The sequence below is a fragment of the Pithys albifrons genome, chromosome 2 (genome assembly GCF_047495875.1).
Source record: "Pithys albifrons albifrons isolate INPA30051 chromosome 2, PitAlb_v1, whole genome shotgun sequence".
In the NCBI taxonomy this organism is placed as follows: domain Eukaryota; kingdom Metazoa; phylum Chordata; class Aves; order Passeriformes; family Thamnophilidae; genus Pithys; species Pithys albifrons.
The window spans coordinates 83,850,971-83,869,907 of record NC_092459.1 but is presented as its reverse complement, the minus strand read 5'-3'; the positions used below and the strand labels follow the sequence as shown (position 1 = coordinate 83,869,907).

The 18,937-nt window shown below is 38.7% G+C and overlaps 1 protein-coding gene across 4 annotated transcripts in view; it reads right to left on the bottom strand.

Moving 5' to 3' along the window:
• Window positions 1-980: 980 nt before the first annotated feature.
• Window positions 981-18,937, bottom strand: part of BIRC6 (baculoviral IAP repeat containing 6) — a 175,464-nt gene continuing 157,507 nt past the window's right edge. For all 4 annotated transcript variants that reach the window (XM_071575748.1, XM_071575775.1, XM_071575765.1 and 1 more), the window contains 8 exons: window positions 13,082-13,227; window positions 12,142-12,252; window positions 10,719-10,936; window positions 9,900-10,061; window positions 9,411-9,488; window positions 4,665-4,853; window positions 2,668-2,802; window positions 981-1,663 (listed from right to left, as the gene is read on the bottom strand). In XM_071575748.1, the coding sequence (XP_071431849.1) occupies window positions 1,484-1,663; window positions 2,668-2,802; window positions 4,665-4,853; window positions 9,411-9,488; window positions 9,900-10,061; window positions 10,719-10,936; window positions 12,142-12,252; window positions 13,082-13,227 (1,219 nt within the window). In that variant the 3' untranslated portion in view covers window positions 981-1,483. The remainder of the gene's footprint in view (window positions 1,664-2,667; window positions 2,803-4,664; window positions 4,854-9,410; window positions 9,489-9,899; window positions 10,062-10,718; window positions 10,937-12,141; window positions 12,253-13,081; window positions 13,228-18,937) is intronic.

Genomic DNA, 18,937 nt, shown 5'->3' with positions numbered 1-18,937 from the left:
GAAAACCATCTATAAAAATGCAGTGCTATTTTAAGACTGATGAAGTTCTAACACTTCGACTATGTGGCATAAGCTCTTTGTTTAATGTACTCATCAGCAGTTTTGGCACAGAGCTGCTTGTTTTGCTTTATGATTAAGGATCCCCTGAAGTTACACAGATGTAGCTCAGTTGGTATTTTGAGAGGTATGTACAATCAGGACAGGCCTTAGATTAATGCAACACCTCACTAGAACAGATAAATTGGACTTTGGTCAAGACTATCAGAACGGTTAACCATCAGCATAAGAACACAACCTCAGTTGGTGCCATTTTTAATGATTAGAAATAATACATTGTAAAACAGAATGTGAAAAAATTCCAGCGTGATACTTATAAACAAAGAACAAACTGAAACCAAAAACCCTTCGGTTTTGCCTAATTTGTAATATTTATCACACAACAGATCATAAGTCTGAGGTAACACCAGTATTAATTTTTAGTCCTTCAAGGACTACTCAGAAATTAAGAACAGTGATAGCATGTTCTGTTAAAAGCGAGACTCAATTATGAAATCAAGGAAATCCCTTACCCTTTTTAGTTCGGGAACTGTGGCTGCAAGTATGAAACTGGAAATAAGTCTATACAGTAGGAAATACAGAACATCAGAGTCCTGTTTGGCATGTTGTTAGCCCCTGTCAGCACTTAAAGAGTAGAGTTGATAATGTAAAAATCAGACACTTCAATACAGTAAAGACTTTGTTCCAGAATAGCCCTTAAAAATTTAGAATACTGGTAGTTTACATAAAATAGCCAAAAAAAAGATGAGTTCAGAAGTCCAAATTTTGGCATGAGGTAAAACCATGTGCATTTATTTCATCTGCATTTTAGATTTAATTATGTTGACTGCAATGAATTCAGTCATATAAGTGCAAGTCTTCAGCTAGAATGTATTTTATGGCAGTTTATTTAAAAAATGTACCAGTAAATCATAAAAGAGGGATCATATCCATTTAACGTTTATTGAAGTATACAGGAGGTTTTCTTTAGAATCAATATGAGCATGAATATATGGCCAAACGTAAAATCTATCAAATTCAGTGAAAATTTTCTGACTTTAAATAGTAGCTGTAAGAATGACCAATATATATTCTTTGTTACAACTGCCCTCACTCTACAAGTAAAAAAAAATAATAAACATTCAGTAAACATTCTTTCCTAAGGTAGTTTCCCTTATATATCAGTGATTTATCCATTTCTTGTATACATAACTTTTTAAACATACCAATCAGTGGTTCTCACAATTGAAAAATAAAAGCACAAAAAAGTTTACACTCTTGTACAGGTAAATAAAAGATCATTTTTAATTAAACTGTATATCCTTAAGGGCATAGTATAGTTTCAATCTCATTACCTATTACATAATTAACTTCTTACATACAAATATTGACATATTTGGCTTGTGCTTCAAAGCCGTTGTGTCTACAAAGTCCATGTCAATGCAACTCATAACTTGAAATCAGTGGGGACATCTTTACTGCTGCTGGGTTTAACCTGTTCGTGCAACATGGTCTCTTCTGAGCTTGTTGTGGCACTGCATTTTTCTGTGGAGTCCTCAGTGTCTGGATCCAAGCCCTCAGGGCAGGGAAGTTTTAGAAGCTCTTCTCGCAGCTGAGCCGTGTGACGCTGAACAGACAGAAAGAAATCAGCATGGAAGGCCACAGTTAAAACTTTACTTTTCACAATGTGTAGACAACATAAGGCAAAAAAAAAGAGTAAGTACAAAAGGTTTAAATGTACTGTTTCAGTGCCTGGATCAACTTCACTCCTGTACTTAGGGATTAGTACTTTCCTCTTAGTGACAGAATAATTAGCAAGTGCTGCAGGGACAAATTAAAGGCGATCAACGAAGCTGCAGCCAACAAGTGCATCAGTGTAAAATCTACAACTCTTTGTCTTGTGGGTCAATCACATCTGTGTTTGGTGATCAGAGCAGAAACTGGCTTGGACTAGATAGGTCATACAGTCAAAATAAATTTATAGAGTTCGTGATGAGATCTTTTACAAAGACAGATAAGCAGAGATTTGTATACTGATCACAGAAACTTCATTTACAAGGCCAGTCGTGGTGAAAGAATGCAAGTCTAGCAATAGAAAAAAGAAACCTTTAAAAATTTGGGATTTGCCTCTTTAGGGAAGAACCCAAAAATAGGTCTGTTGTCTGTGTAGTCAGAAAATACATAAATGATAGTACTTGGCTAGGAAGGCAGAAAACATTTCACTTGATTCAATTTAACATAGGTAAAACTGACTGTAGTGGACCACAGCTTAGTACCTGCTTGTGTACTCTAAAAGCTTGTTTTCTGGCAAGGAATTGGTTCTAAAACAACTTTATCATTAACCTCTACCCACTCTTAGCACAAACAAAAAATCTCTGTGCCTTATTTAAGTATTTATAGAAAGACAGGCAGGACAGGTGCTAAAGGAAAATCCAACTTGTAGAGAAAAACACTGAGCAAGTGGAGTGCACACTGATTTTATATCCTGACAGCTAGGAAACTTGGGCTTTTTTATATGTTTTAAAGTTGCCAGGGTTTTCTATTACTGCCATTATAAAACTCACCTTCTAAACAATTTCATTGCCATTTGTCATATTTGGATTAAAGAACATAAAATTAGAGAAGTCTCACCTTCAGAGCTGCTGCATGATGGGACATAGTCCTGCCTACCCGTTTGTCACTGCTGTACTGCTGTATGTCTGCTATCCACTCCTCACATTGAGCCATGATCTCCACTCTTTTCAAGTAAAAGTGTTTGTGGATGACCTGGAAGAAAACATTCCCAATGTAACACAGATGGAAGAACAATATACTTTAACATTATCAAATTTGCAAGATGTTTGAAGGTCTAACTGAATATAAATTAAAAAAGTCAGTGTGAGGATAATTCAGCATTGAACCAGGCTGAAGTGAAATTGTGGAATTTCTGCCCTTGGAGGTTTCCAAGACCTGACTGGAAAAAGCTCTGAGGAATCTGGTCTGAATTCAGCTGATGCTGCTGGAGGAGTCCCCTGTCACTAACCCTTGGCTGCTCACACAGAAAACAGGTTAAGCACAAACACTGTCAGCAGTAGGAGCAGAGGAACATTATATGCTCCTGCAGAGAGAAGGAGGATCGTACCAGCTGCTATAGAAGACAGGCAATCAGTGGCATGCCCTAGGCAGAGACAGCACCTCTGGGGACACCAGAATTCCCAGGCAACAGTAGTTGAGCTTCCCACACTGGGGGAGCCAGTATCTGATTGCAGAATAATTCTGGTATTTAAGGACATATTTGAGTTTAAAAACCCCAACCAATCAACCCTCATACAAAGTTGTGAAACTTTACTTGGTGCTGATTTTGTTTTAAACAGTTTTCTAAAACTGAATAGTGAAAAAACCAGTAAAATCAAATTTTATTGAGCACAGAGAGTTCTTGGCAATACTGCAACATAATTGGGCAAAATCATCTTTCCCTCCAGAGGTTAGAGAATACAGCTATTTGTCTAAGGAGAAACTGCATATTGAAAGTGTAATTGACTTCAATTCTGGATACATTCCTTAAATCCATAATGGAGCTTGGAAGAACTCCCAAAGACTGGCAGTTTAGATTCCCTGAGCCTACCTGTCATTTAAGACACTGAAGGGAAGACAGCTCAGATTTTTGAAGACAACAGATTTCAGGATTTATGTGCTTAGACTTCAGTTCTCAGGATGCCTTTTCCATTTATGTTACTGAATTGATCATCACTGTTAAGGTTCCTAAGACAATCCCACAAAAAATCTAGAGGCCTTAATAACAAGCAAGTCTACTGAGGAAGTGCTCAGATAATACCAGATGCATTTTCCTTTGTATGGGGGCCACAGGTGGAACCCAGTGTTCTTCCAAAAGCTGCCTTTTTCATACCAGCAAGTCAAAAACCTGAGCAGCAGAGTAAGCACAATATTGCTGAGACTCTTCTGAAGGAAGCTGCAGTAACAGTAACCTGGGACTCAGTTACCAAATGCTGTAATATTGCATACCCTTCATTTCTGTATATGTGAGAGGAAACATGGAACATTATTGCCAGGGAGCCCACTGCTTTCTTACATCTTCAATTAATTTAATCTTATTGTAATTTGAGAACTCCTTTTGCCACAGTGATATCATTACATTAACCAGAAGGACTGGTTAGCAGAGGCTATTTGATTTATATCACGATATTATCTTTCGTATGGTCTTGTACTTATTGAGTGTCTTGGTGGATCTGAAGTGTTTCCTAATACTTGCTTCAGACTGATGTTTCTTGGAAAAAGACTTCCTGTTAGTTATGCAGACTAAGGAGCACTGAATGCCCACTTGTGGGGCTGTTCAACAGTTTCTACAGGCAACGTAGAAGGTACCACTCAGCATTCAGAATGAGCTGAGATGAATGAACCATGTTTTATCAAACTTTGCACCAAGTCCCTGTTCAGGTCAGTCCCAACCTGTGTGCATTCCTGTTTCCCAGAAAAGAATCTGTGGAAATCAGGTGCATTCTTATTCATTTCAGTCCCTTGAGTCAGTTGCTCCAGGCTAAAAATGGACATCTCATGCATTATGTTTCCAAGTATTTACATTATTCTTAATGCTCAAACAGAGAAAAATTTACTGCATTTCCCAACCCTACCTCCTTAAAACATGGCGATGGATTTCTCATTTGTTCAAGCATTGCCCACTTGACTGTTGCCTGGCGGATATTCCCATCATATTCTCTGGAGCTCTGGGTCCCACTCGGAGTACCTCTTGAGCGTTCATAACCTGGTTCATTAAAATATGGTTCTGCTACCAGTATTAGGGATTGGACAGACACTAATACCTGTGAAGAGAAGAAAGTAAATATTAAAATGGTGCTACCCAAATATTTTTACAAAGACACACAGTTTTGCTCACCTCACGTGAGTGCAAAACCACTTCTATTGCAAAGTACTTCCACTCGTAATACAGGCTATGTGCAAACAGGGAACTTCCAAGCTTTCAAACCAAAACCACCACTACACATAAACCCCACCAAGTTCTGCGACCGTGTATTTGGCTCAAACAGGGAGAAAATGACAAATATAAGTTAAAAAAACCCCAAAGCAACACAAACATACAAATATAGGTACAACAAAGTATTTAAAGGAAGAGATGTCTGATTGTACCCTTTTGTGAAAGAAAGTGTATTTGTCAAGTTCTCAGTCAAAAATTTTTGATTTTTTCCTGTGTCTGAGCTTGTTAATTCTAAATCTGAACTAGATGGAAAAGAACAAGGGAGGTGAAATGTAAGGTGAACCACTGACATTAACCTTGATCAACATTTTTTTCATTCAAATGAAAATTTTATAAACAACACTGTCACATGACATTTAAAAAAATCTCAGTATTTTTCTTAAGAAAAAGTGTTTTTAGTACTGTACCAACAAAGCACCAACTATTCAGTGATTAAGATATGACACCTTTCCCCCTTTCAGTTTTACTATCCAGCATATGTGGGAAGACATGCTTACATAAATACAAGGCATTTAACTACATACTCAGATATTCCTAATATAAAACAAAGAATTAAATAGATATATAGGATGCTTAGGAATCCAAATGTGTATGTACTGCATATTCATGATTTAATGGCTTGCTAATTTTGCAGCATTAAAACATTCATCCCTGTCAACTAGCTTTTTTATTAAATGAAGGATAGATTTTTTTCATGTACTTAGGACCAAGTTCAGCAACAATTTTATGGATTACCATTCTGTGACAAAAACTTAGCCCCAAAACTATAAAGAATTCAAAAAAGGTGATTTGAGCACTTACATTTCCTCAATTAATTAAATGTATCTGATGATACATTACAGACCCAGTAATGGCATTTCCAGCACTGGGCATACTTAGGTGCAAGACATCGACATGTCAGGGCAGCTGTTTCTGGAAATTACTCTCCTTCCAGCTTAGATACAATTTAAAGCTTGAAGACATTCCCTAATTTAGCAGCCCAGTTTGTGAATTTGGATATGGAAGACAAAAGTCTTCCTTTTTCCTGGTAGATGCAAAGGTACAACTTAGATCAGATAGAAACTGTGCCATGGGCAATTCAAAACTCAGGTTCCTTCACAGTGTGGTACCCTGACAACCAGGGAGTTGTGCTCACGGGTGGCCTTCCCCTGGAGTTTCTCTGGCAGCAAAGCCAGCACAGAAGTGTTTCAGCTTTCCATACTCTCTGAGGTGTGCTCAGCCCCCATGCACAAAGCCAAATCAGTAACTTGAATCAAAGCAACAGTCCAAGAATCAGCTGAATCAACCAGGCTACCCTCAGTTACCACCTCACAAGAACACATCCTCACTCCTTTAGGTTCCAGAGCATGTTGTCTGTTTGTAGTCCTGTAGTGGCTGTGCTTTAATTATGGCACACAAGGACAATCTAGGGCAGCCAAGTCTTTATCCTGATGGATTGGGCATGCAGCTGTGTGGTGGGAAGTGTGCAGTAGCATCCCTTGTTGGGCTGAGAAGAAAAATTAAGCAAGCTTTTCTGTTTCTCAGGCAGGTGCTCCAGGTGGCTGCTGGTGCATGATCTTGTGTGCACCATCACAGTCTCCTGTACCTGCCCAGCATTCCAATGGAAGGAGCCACAGCTATTTAGTGTTAAAGCTTACAGAATGTGCCTCATAAATCGAGCTCCAGCAAGCAAATGGCCACTTACGACATCAAAAAAAGCAGAATATTAATGCAAATGTGCTAAGGCAAGGTAGAGCACTCCAGGGCCAAGGCTTTGGGCACCACAGGTGTTTTGGTGATCTCTAGCCTTTACAGTGTGTCTGGAAGTAGTCGGGTATTGCTTTTTAAAAATATTGTATTTTAGTTGTATATAATTTTTAAATGGTTATAGTAATTTCACACTATGCAGCACTGTACTTTCTGGGCCTGAATAAGCAGTTGATACCTTGAATTGTAATTGTAATGAATGAAGAGCTCTGAACTGATCTTTCATTGTGTTATAAAAGTTTATTTCCTAAGTATTTTGTGTGGTCTAACTATAGTCCCATCTTTGAGCCAGAAAAAAACATGTAGTGCTTAATTTTTTCCAAGCAATTTATTTATCTTACAGCTGTTTTCAATTAATAGCTATAAAGTGGTTTTCTCCCAGTATGGAGGGGATGGGACTTTTACCAACAGTTTTCATACTATTTTCAAAATTAATATAAAAAAACCCCACAACTTTTAAATTTTAAGCTTAAATGCTGCATGTGATTTCTAACAATCAAATCTAACACTTTAATTTAAGAAAAAGAACTCTAGTGAAAATAAGACTTCCTCATACTTGCACCTTTCTACACTGATTTTACAGTTAAAGTCCAAAATTGCAGTTCATCTCTTGATTAAGAAGTTGTATCTTCGGAGACTTGCACTATGTAAGGAAGTCTTGGATACCTATCCCAGTGTTGGATCACCCTCATGGTGACAAAGTTTTTCCTAGTCTTTCACCAAAATTTCCCATGTCCCATCTTGTGTCAACCAGTACTTGTCCTGGGTGCTCTGTATCTATAAGAGGTCTTGATCCCTTCCCCATTTCAGTACTGAAGACAGCAGCAAGGTCTCTGCCACTGGTCCAGCCACGTTTCCACCCCCTTATAATACACATCTCATCAATTTGGCTACAAGGTGCTAAGGGAGACTCTGCATGTTGCTGAAGTCAAAGTGGGAGACATCCACCGCTCTCCCTTTGCGCAAAGCCAGGCACTTTACTGTGGAAAGCACGGATAAGCCCTGTTCCCGCCCAGTTTAAATCCCCACTGGCTGTTCTCAACCATTTTCTTGTTTTTCGTGTACTTGAAAATATCTTCCAGGATTACTTGTTCCACAATCTTCCCAAGGACCACAAGGTGTGGCTGACCAGTTTGCAGCTCCCCAGATCTCTCTCTCACTCATCCTGAAGCGCTGAGTGTGAGATTTGCCAGGAAGCGCCTCGGATTGCTCAGACTTTCAAAATGAGCTGATGGCTCTGCTGTGGTATCGGCTCCCCCAGCTCCTCTGGATGCACTGTGTTGGGTCCAAGAGCACGTGGGTCCAAGCAGCTTGAAACTGTTTACTGTGATCAATTCCTCATTCCCACAGACCTTCCTAGTCAGGGCTCAGGGACATGGGAAAGCAAACCTTACCCCTAAGAGTAAGGCAGATATGACTTCTGCCTTTTCTGTGCCCTTGTCAATAGGTTCCATGCCTCACTGAGCAGCAGGGAAGCCTAAGGAAAATTTGGCTTTTTTGTTGCCAGTATACTTATAAAATGCTCTTCTTGTTTCTCTTTATATCCCTCACCATTTTAGACCCTAACTGAGCTTTGGTTTCCCTAATGTCTCTCCTGAATGTTTCGGTAATGTCCTTTCATTTCTCACAAGTAGCTCCTGCCCTCTTTTCACCTTCTATGTACTTTCTTTTTGAGGTTGAGCTTAGGCAGGAGTTTTTGTTTACCCATTCTGGCCTTTCCCCTCTCTTGCCTGACCTTCCACACACTGGAACAGACCATTCTTGAACTTTTAGGGGACTAATGAATCAGCTCTCCAAGGCCAAATCCCAAACAAGCTGAAATCTGTTCTGCTGAAGGCAGTAATTCTACCATGCTGAAACAGAAACCATACAGCCTTCTAGGATTTGGAGCAGAAAATGTACCTTGTGCTATGCAATTACTCCAAAGAAGGAATAAATTCAGAAACTGCCATAGGAAAGAAGGCATTGTTGGCTTTACTTTTATTTAATGTCTGTGCTTATGAGTCAGAGCATTTCTACGAAATAAAGCTGAAAATTATAAAGACTTTATGTCCTTATAATTGTATTTGTAAGGACTGTATGTTCCAATAAATTCCACTCTAATGTAACACTAATTGTTATTGAACACAGTACAGCTACACTGTAACTCCCTGCACCTTTATTCCTCTTGTAGACTTCGGAGGAGCATGGTTACAGTTTGCACTAATGTACTGCACCTTCTCATCGCTCACAATGGGAGCCTCTCTTGTCTTTAGCATAGAAAGCCTGTGATACTTCCAGGAGGCAGTGTCATCTGCCAGTTTGTTGGTTTTTTTCCTTTTTGTAACTTTAGAAAATAAAATAAAATACTCCAAACCATCTGAGCAGAATTGATGCAGAACAACCTGCACACACAAACAGCTGCTCTTCAAGAGAAGACCAATAAAAAATACTGTTCGGAAGGAGCGCTTTGAAGAACTTGTCTGCCATACAGTGCTCCTTTTCTTGTGTTCCAAAGATATTTTCTGGACTTTTGTCCAATTTATGCTTATTTGAAGAAGAAAATTCTGGTTTATAAATTCTGGAAAAAGAATTCTTAGGACCAACAGACCACTTATTCTCCTAAATAACATCTGAAAAGAAAGACGAAATCGCTTACCTGCAAAAAACTTGACGTTTGGGGATTCCATTTCTCCTCTGGCCTTCCATGCCATGTGTTAAGAATGCTTAAACACACCTGAAAAGGTGACATTACTATTAGCACAAATATTATGACAAAATTGTTCTGCTTGGACAGAACAGAATGCTAACATTGCATTAATTTGTTGTTGACAAACATTTGTATAACTTCATTCTAACAGAGAAATTTGTTTCCTGTCAGAGAATTAGAGACTCAATTAGGTTGGAAAAGATCCCCTGAGACCATCTAGTCCAATCTATGGCTGAACATCACCATGTCAAACAGACTATGGCACCAAGTACCATGTCCAGTCTTTCCTTACACACCTCCATGAACAGTGACTCCACCACTTCCCTCGGCAGCCCATTCCAATGTCTAATCACTCGTTCTGTGGAGAAATTCCTCCTAAACCCTTTCTGGAGCAGCTTGAGACTTGTTACATCTAACACAGGAACCCAGCTGACCTACCTTGCCATCATTATAGAGGTTTGGATTAAATCTCACGCTGTGGCCTCCAGTTGTCTCCAGATTCACAAGTGGGGGAGAATTAGGATAGTCTTGTGGGAAATACACATCAAATTCAAAGCACCCATTTGCGTAAGGGGTGTCCGCAGGACCAGTAATGAGAACCTGCCATTGTAAAAACAAAAAAGAAAAAACATTTAAACCCCCCATCCTTATACCTGTCACATGGTTGAGATTGATTAAGTTATGTGAGGCATTTTATTTCCACATGCTACTTAGAAGAAAATACTATTAGACGTGATAATCATACACAGGCTGTCAGTCTGTTCATTTAGATACTATGGATAAGTGAAGCCCTCTGCAAACACTCCTTTCTCCAGATTACAAATGGAAGGCAAGACAGAAGGAGCTGAAACTCTTCTCCCTGTTGGATGCTATTACTAGAATTTTTCTTCAAACTTCAGGTCCAGAGACACTCAGTGTACTTCTCCTTCTTCTGCTGACGACTTAAATGGTCACATGCAAAGATACACTTTGACCATTGTGGAGTAACAAAATTAAACTTTTCCCTTTGGGACAGCTGAAGAAGAATGAACCTTGTTCTGAGAAGTCTCCTTCGCTGACTCCTGGGGCAGATGGACTTGCCCTACCAAGTCATTGAGAAATCAGAATCAGATTCAAATGCTACCAATTACGTTAGCGTTTGGACAGCAATTTGAGCACACATGAACTACTTCTGGTTTTCCCTAGGATTTAAAGCACCTTCTTAAACATTTCTATGCCAAGCTGAAGAGAGGAATAAAAATAACTGTGCTGCTTTACCTTCATGATGTCGAGCCGCTCCTCATCACAGCGCACGAAGACGCTGGATGAGGACGAGAGAGGCAGAGAGGTGGAGAGGGTCACGGCTTCCTGGGCCAGGCGGCGGGCGCGGGCAGCACTGTTGGCGTCACTCGCGTTTTTCACCTGAGACATGTAGTGGTAATTTACCTTAAACACCAACTTGCCATCATCGTCTTCAGAAACCATTTCAAATGTATCTAGAAGAGAAGAACATTTAGATGCGTCAGGAAAGGAGTGAAGTTAATAACAGATTAGTCTTGGATAAAGATTCTGAGTAATAAAATGAGGAAAGATTAATTTGCATTACTTTAATGCAAAAAACTATGTGCTTTTGAGTTACCAGTGATCACAGAAAACAAAGCATTAACAGTGCTGGGTTGAAAAGATTTCTGCAGCAAATTTACAAGCTGTCATATGCAACTTGTCAAATATAGACCATTCCCAAATTGGAAAGCTACCAGCTACTCTAGACCAGGGATATAATGATACTTATGAATACATAATAATGCTAATAATGGAATTTCTGTGATGTCAAGTGCCAGTGGTATTTACTTGTGTGCTGGTTGCAGTGCTATTAAAGAATTATAAAAAATTACAGTGGAGCTGGTTTTCTTTAATCACTTGCTATGCAAAATCTGCAGCTCAGCTGCCAGGGGGAAAAACTCCCACTACAAACCTTCCTATCTCCTACTCTTGGCATATACTACACAAACATTGGTGAGGAAAATTGCTTACAAACAAACCAGGAAAGAAGTGTGACTGCAAATGCTGTCACTGCAACTCAAAAAATACTCACAGAACATGTTTTTGCAATAATTTTATAGCTCTTTTTGGATAAGATACTATTAGTTCTTCACAATTTTCTTTTTGGTAACACATTCCTCTTATGACCAAAGTAAGGACTGATTCCCATCACGTTTTCCAAATGCAACATAAGGCACTCCATGAAAGGACACAATGAAATTTACCAAAATTTAAATTTAAAAAATGTATTTTGATTTGGATTCTATTCTATTTAAAAAATAAAAGTTACATTAACATAAATATAAAACCCACCATATATGAGCTTTAAAAAAAACCAAACCAAACAAACTTTTCAATGTAATCTGGAAACTGAAAGACACAAATTATTACTGTAATGAAAACGTGAATACCATTGTTAAACTCATCTAATCCTTGAATTACTCTAGAGAATGCTTAACACATTTCTTATTAGTTCAAAAACGGCATGTGTTGGTAACCTGAAAAGACAGACTTAAATAATTTTCCATATATGAAAAATATTAGTGGTCACATATGTAAAATAGTTAACTTTTAAAATAGTAAGGGATTCCATCCAACAGAACACATGTTTCTTCAGTGTCTGCTTTCTAAACACAAATATTCACACTTCTCAACCTACCAAACTGGAGTTTTTTCATGACAGCCACATACTTTTCTTCAAGAGACCGTAAAACAGACAAAGGCTTGGGCTTCACAGCTGCCTTTTTGGAGTATTCAGCCATCTTCTTTTCTGTTACATAAAATGTGACGGTTATTTGCAGTTAACTATGTAATTCTGAGACAAGCGCAGCAAGCATTTGGGGACTATTTAACTTGAAATGACATTTTATGGTTACATTCTTTTGCATTCTCAAAGCTGGGCATCACTCAAATCTCTCTTTTTCTTATTACTATATATTTCATAATCTGAACAGTTTGAGGCAAGTAAAGGTCCTAATCTCAGTTCATAAATAATTCATGACTGTTGCTGTTATGAATATTCTTTCATTGTTTCCTTTAATTTAAAAGAGGAAATACAACACATGCTTGTACGGATGGCTATTCCCACATGTATTCTTGAACTCTCGGAAATCAGGAGCTCATTATACATGTTATTTATAAGATCCACTCCCCTGATTCAGGTACTTAAAGTTTAGTTTTCTGTACTAGACAACCAGATGGTGCTGCGAACACCTCCAGGTTCAATCCATATTTCAGATTTTTGTTTTACATACATCTAGTTAAGAATTAACCTAACTCATAAGATTCAGTTTTAACAGCAAAGGCTTTACTATTAAAAGTCGTGTATGCTGTTTTCTGCCAAGAAAAATAATAATAAAAAAGGTTCTACATAACTGTGCTGGAAGTTGTGAGGTGTACTCTAAATTACTTGAACTATTCTGTTTCCTGATCAAAACATTTAAGACTACCACAAGGTTCCAACTACCTTTGAAAATGCAGTGGATGGGGCTAGGGGAGAAGTATTTTGTCTTGTTTTTAAGCTACTTTGTAAGTCATCTGTTAATGACTGCATTACAAATAAACACTATATAGTACTCACAAAAGCATTTCTATTTTACCTTGGTTTGCTTGGCGCAAACTGGTGGTAGCTGCATAAACTATCTCTGCAGTCTTTTGGATGTCTGGTACCAAAAGGGTCAGTCCCTCTGGTTCTTGATCGGAAGTATCTGGTTTTACTCCAGCTTTAGCTTTGTCTTTTTTGGACCTGGATGGGGCAATGAAATAGGATACAACATGAGGGAGTATTTTTCAACCAGTCTTACAGCACTCAGCATACCTGTCAACAGGGAAAAATACCAAAGATAAAGGAATCAAGACTAAAACAAACCTTCTAAAATGGAACGTCTCTTTCTATCTCCAGGTTAATCACTGAATGCAGCATCAGCTGTGACAACACTGAATATACTGTCCTGCTCTGACAAACAGATGTACATCTGATACGATGAGTAAGAACATGAACACAAAGACAGTGACACCAGTACAGCAGTTTCTGCTCCCATCTTTCAGTACTCGACTGTTACACTGCTGACCTTATCTCTGCACACTTTCACAAAGTATTAGAAAAGCTTACAGAATCAATCCAACAAAGATCCCAGCATGAATGTGCATTTCATCCATGCAGATCCTCATGCAAAACTAGGTCCTAAACAAGTACTCTTTTACTGCTTCATAATACACTGGCAATTATTGAAAATACACTAACAGTAAAACTCGAGGAAACCTCTAGTGAAAATTCAGTGTATATATGGACAACAACCCAGGCACCACGAGACAGTAGATCAAACATAAGTTTGTGTCTCCCTGCAGTTCTCTTCTAGAAATTTAGACCTTTTATTTCAAGAAACTGTTTAATGTAACATAATTTAAAAAGTCTTAATATATAGAAGGGATCTAGATTATGTTGGATGTTCATAATCAAAGTACTGCAAATTATAATGTCAATTTAAACACCTCAAATTTTTATAATTACATGATTTGAAAATACAGTATATACTAACACCATTGTTTGAGAGAAGTGAATTGCCCAGTAATTTACAATATATTTAAATACTTGATTATTGTGACAATCCAGTCTTTACCAGCATTTATAGTCAAAGATTGAAATGAAGACAATGGTATTTGATAAGAATGTAACCTAAATGTGCATATTTAGAAGCTTCTATGTTTTAAGAACTAGCATAAATTTACACTGTCATCCTGTAAAACTTCAGAGATTTTAGCAACTCTGTATTTTAATCTAGACTGAAATTGTGCATAATGAACGAGCCTGTAAACTATTCAGTAGAGGTGATTACAGTAATACTGAATAGAGTCTCTGTACTCTACCTAATCAAATGAGAATATCCCTAGAGCATTAATAACAAAATTCATTACTGCAGCATGGTACACTTTCCTGGTTCTAGATTTAATCCAAAAGGATATTAGCCCATTGCTGACTTCAAGTTTTCATATCCTCAAAGCTAGGAAACATCAGAACAAGCACCAGGCAGCACCTGAGGAACAGTTTACGACAAAGAAGCAGCAGCTGCCTCTCCCTCCCATTCATGCCCTCCAAAATCCTTGTTGCTGCACTTTTCCTTGTGGAAAGCTAGGCAAATATTTTTAAAATACCTACATTCAGAAATGTACATTTAAAGCCTTTAAACCTCAGTGATAACCTCAGCTTTCACATGACTGACATACTAGCAGCTACCAGTCCCGAGAAAGGTATACAGATTTAAATCTGCCTGCTACTGATGTAGAAACCTTAAGTTTATTTGCTACAAAACCCTTGGAGAAATTCTGGCTAAGGTGAAATGTCAGTGGGCTTTATCCAAGAGAAAGATGTGTGAAAAGCAATAAAATTGTGCTTAGTGAAGGTACTGAAAGTGAAATTAATTCTTATAAACTCATTTTCAAGATTTTTAGGTCTTCCATCTTCCACACATTTTTAGATTTTAGACTACTTGTTTGGGTTTTTTTCCTTCTACTTGGTCTCAGAATAAAAAGGAATTAAACAAAAAGCTTAACAACTCCTAGAGATATAGTGAGTTACGGACTGTTAACTACCTCGGCAGACAAGGAATATATATCCAGTTAAAGCAGTAGGAAAAGGAGACATATAATCAAATGCAAATTTTCAGTACCAATAATACAATTTCCTCTCATTCTCTCTGCTGTACAAAACAGTTACATTTCAGCAGTTTTGAACTATCACAAGAGACTGTATTCTCCTAATGTCTCCTTTGCCACCAATATGCCAATTCTGTCAAGTGTTACCATAGGCACAACATGCAAACCTCCCCCTTCTCCTCAGAACATACTTTTTACATCAAGTGTTTGCAGAACAGCTTTATCCTGTAGTTCTCTGGGGCTTGTGTGATGATCTGCATTTCCAAACTGCCTAACTTCTGAGTCAGGCTATAACTGTGGAAGCAGCACAGTTTAGGAAGCAAAATGCAGGAACAAATCTAGGTCGGACATACTCTCACCCCTCCGCTGCCCCATCCTGATCCTTCCTAATCAGGAATTTCAGTCAGTTTGTTAGGGAGTATAAGGTAGCTGGTGTCACAAAACCCCCAAATCAGACACACCGCCCCATCAATATTTGGTTTTCTCACGTAAGTCTTGTTTGTATACTGGTTAGCTAAAGATAACTTTTTCCCCCACTTTTGGCAAAAACCCCAACTGATACTGCCATAACTTGCAAGATTCCTCTTAGTGATGACCTCCATTTCTTCATTCCCTTGCTTTGTTTTCCTACACCTTTATTTGATCCAAATCTTTTGCTATACCAACTTAGTGTGATCAATCCTGTACAGTTCATAAGATCATAGAACCATAGAAGAGTTTGGGTTGGAAGGCACCCTAAACATCACGTGGTTTCAACTTCCTGCCATGGACAGGACACCTCCCACTACCTCAGGCTCCTCAGATCCCCATCCAACCTTGCCTTAAACATTCCAGGAATGGGGCATCCACAACTTCTCTGGGCAACCTCTTCCAATGCCTCACTACTCTCATAGCAAAGAATTTTTTCTACTCTCTCATCTAAACCTATTCTCTTTCAGTTAAAGCCACTCCCCCTTGTCCTGTCACTACATGCCCTTGTCAAAAGTCCCTCTCCAGCTCTCCTGCAGGCATCTGCTTCATTACCCTATTCTCTACAACTCTAGTGTTATACACAATTATTTGTAGAAATCAAACACACATTACAGTTTCTCAGTTTATTTACAATTGATTTATGGTAAATTAATAATTCCCTAGACTCTTGATGGGAAAACCTGTCACAGGATCCCCAGCAGGAGGTACTTTCACAATGATTATAATTTTTTCAAGTTCACACAGTTTTGCCACCTGAGACAGAACTGAAATTCACTACAGATATGAGCTATTACACTGAATTTTACATTTCTTTTACATGAGAAGAACAAAACAGCCCTTCCTAAAAGCATATCCTTAAAACATGGTTTATCATGATTAAATAAATGCATTTTAAAGAAAAATACAGAACAGATGCACCCATTACAGAACCCATTACACCAGCCTGACTGCTCCCCACAAGATTAAAATCCTACATGAAACAGCAGGTTGAAGATGGAGGTGTGAAGCTTGTGTGTCACACAAGTGCTTCAGAGGCACAAGTAGAGACCCAGCTTGAGAGGGAGTCACTGGGAATTACAGAGCTCTTCCAAAGTATATCAATGGAAAGATGAAATACCAAAATTAAAGTGATGAAGCCAGTAAGATCCTTTAGCTCTTTCCTTGCACTCTCTCAGCCTGTAGGCAAACTTATGTATCCAGATAGCTAATAGTTTTATCAAACTTCTGAGCTTTAATGCAGGACAAACTTTTATCTAAATTTTATGATTTTCATGGTAGAGGAGGAGCCAAATTTTTAATTTAGACACAGAAACTTCCTCATACAGTTTTTGAACCACTGAAGAAAAAACAGAGAAAATGTCAGCTTAGATTTACAGGAATGACAGTCACTAATATATTTGCTAGAAGAGACAGCAGTGTACAAGCTAATAATTTAAACCATTAATTTAGCTTGTGCTAGAAGATGACAGCCTTCTCTTCATGCTGTGCTAAATGAATAATGAATGATACACTCCCAGGGCAACTTTAACTTTCAAAGTCAATACTAATACTTCCTCACCCGTGCCTGATACTTAGAGGTAAATGTGATGATACAGAATGATACCCTTATCAAAGCATTCACAGAGCAGAGCCAATGAACCACTCAGCCCCTGTATACCACAGGAACAGTGCCTATACACACTCTTGCTCAGTCCTAGATTGACACTCTGCCTGGGGATAAAACCACCACAGGTTTGCAACCACATGATTCTGCCCTCATGGTCTCCTACATTTGCTCCTTCCAGTAAGTCACAAGATTCTTAAACAAATCTCCTGAAATCAGGCAGAACAAACAAGGGACTGTGTCTTTGCAAATGACCCAGGCACTCAGCAATAGGACAAGGGGGCACGGGCTCAAGCTCTGCCAGGGGAAATTTAGGTTGGAGATCAGAAAAAAATTCTTTCCAGAGAGAGTAATCAGGCATTGGAATGGGCTGCCCAGAGAGGTGGTGGATTCACCATCCCTGGAGGGTTTTCAACTGAGATTGGCCGTGGCACTGAGTGCCATGATCTGGTAAAGGGACTGGAGTTGGACCAAGGGTTGGACTCGATGATCTCAGAGGTCTTTTCCAACCCAATTGATTCTATGACCTCCTCCTCCAAGGCTCCAAGTACTCCTCCCTGGGGCTCCAAGCACTATTTTATAGGCCCTAAGCTGAAGCATTCCAAACCAGCAGAGGCTGCAGGATGCTCCTTTCAGACAACCATAAGCTCCAAAGATGAGCTTAACATTGCAGCTAAGGGAACTGATAGGTGTTTTGGCTTTTAAATTAAAATAAACTAAAACAATTCTTGGGGCCCAATTATAAAGAATTTTGTTTGCAAAATGCACCCTTTCACATAGAAATTCTGCAAAACAGCAGTGAAGAGGATGAAAAGCCATAGCAGGGAAAATGCTTCAGGCCTACCTGGTTGTATTCAAGCATCCCTATGCAGCATAGTTAGGAATTTTAGACATTGGTACGCTAGACTAAACATCACACAAATAAGCAATCAGCTTATTTTGCCAAAATTAACCATTTGCTATGAAACTCACTCTGCAGACAGTGGTTCCAATGAGTTTGCTGTGCTACACATCAGCACCTCTGTGCAGCAGAGGGGTCAGCCATCACAGCAAACTATTGGCTCCTACTCGGCCCTTGTGGCAACCCATCACACCAGCCTGACTGCTCTCCAAGTCATGGCTTCTGACTCCCTAGCAATCAGTCATGAGAAATCACCTCATACCTAAATGTCTTCTCCATTGTCCAGAAAATTCCCAATGTTCTAAAAGAATATTATGGCCTTTGAAAATTAAAAAACCTCAATGCTAACTGGAGTCCAAAACCAAAACTGTTCCACTTAAATTCTGGACACTCCTGCTCCAACATGGACATGACACTCAGTAGATGTGCAAGTCTACTGCTCAGATGATGTTTACCTTTGTAAACAGAAGCCATAATTATGCTGTTGTTCTGGCAATTTGATCTAAAAGAACAGCAGATTGTCTATTTAAGAAATTCATGCCAACACTTGCTTATATTTCTGGCAAACTTCCAACTACAATGCTGAGAATTCAAACCTTCCACCCCAGTGATTCCAGGCTGTTGGGAGTTTTCATCCTTGTCTATAAACTGCTTTAAAGACAAACAGCATAATGCTTAAACCAACCATCGAAAGACAAGCTTTCCTTTTGTGCTGATACTTCAAAGTAATGCAAGAAAAGTGTACGCATAATGCAACTGAATCAACCACGGAATTCTTACCAAATCCATCTGATGTTAACACAATACTGATCTGAATTCTACAATTCT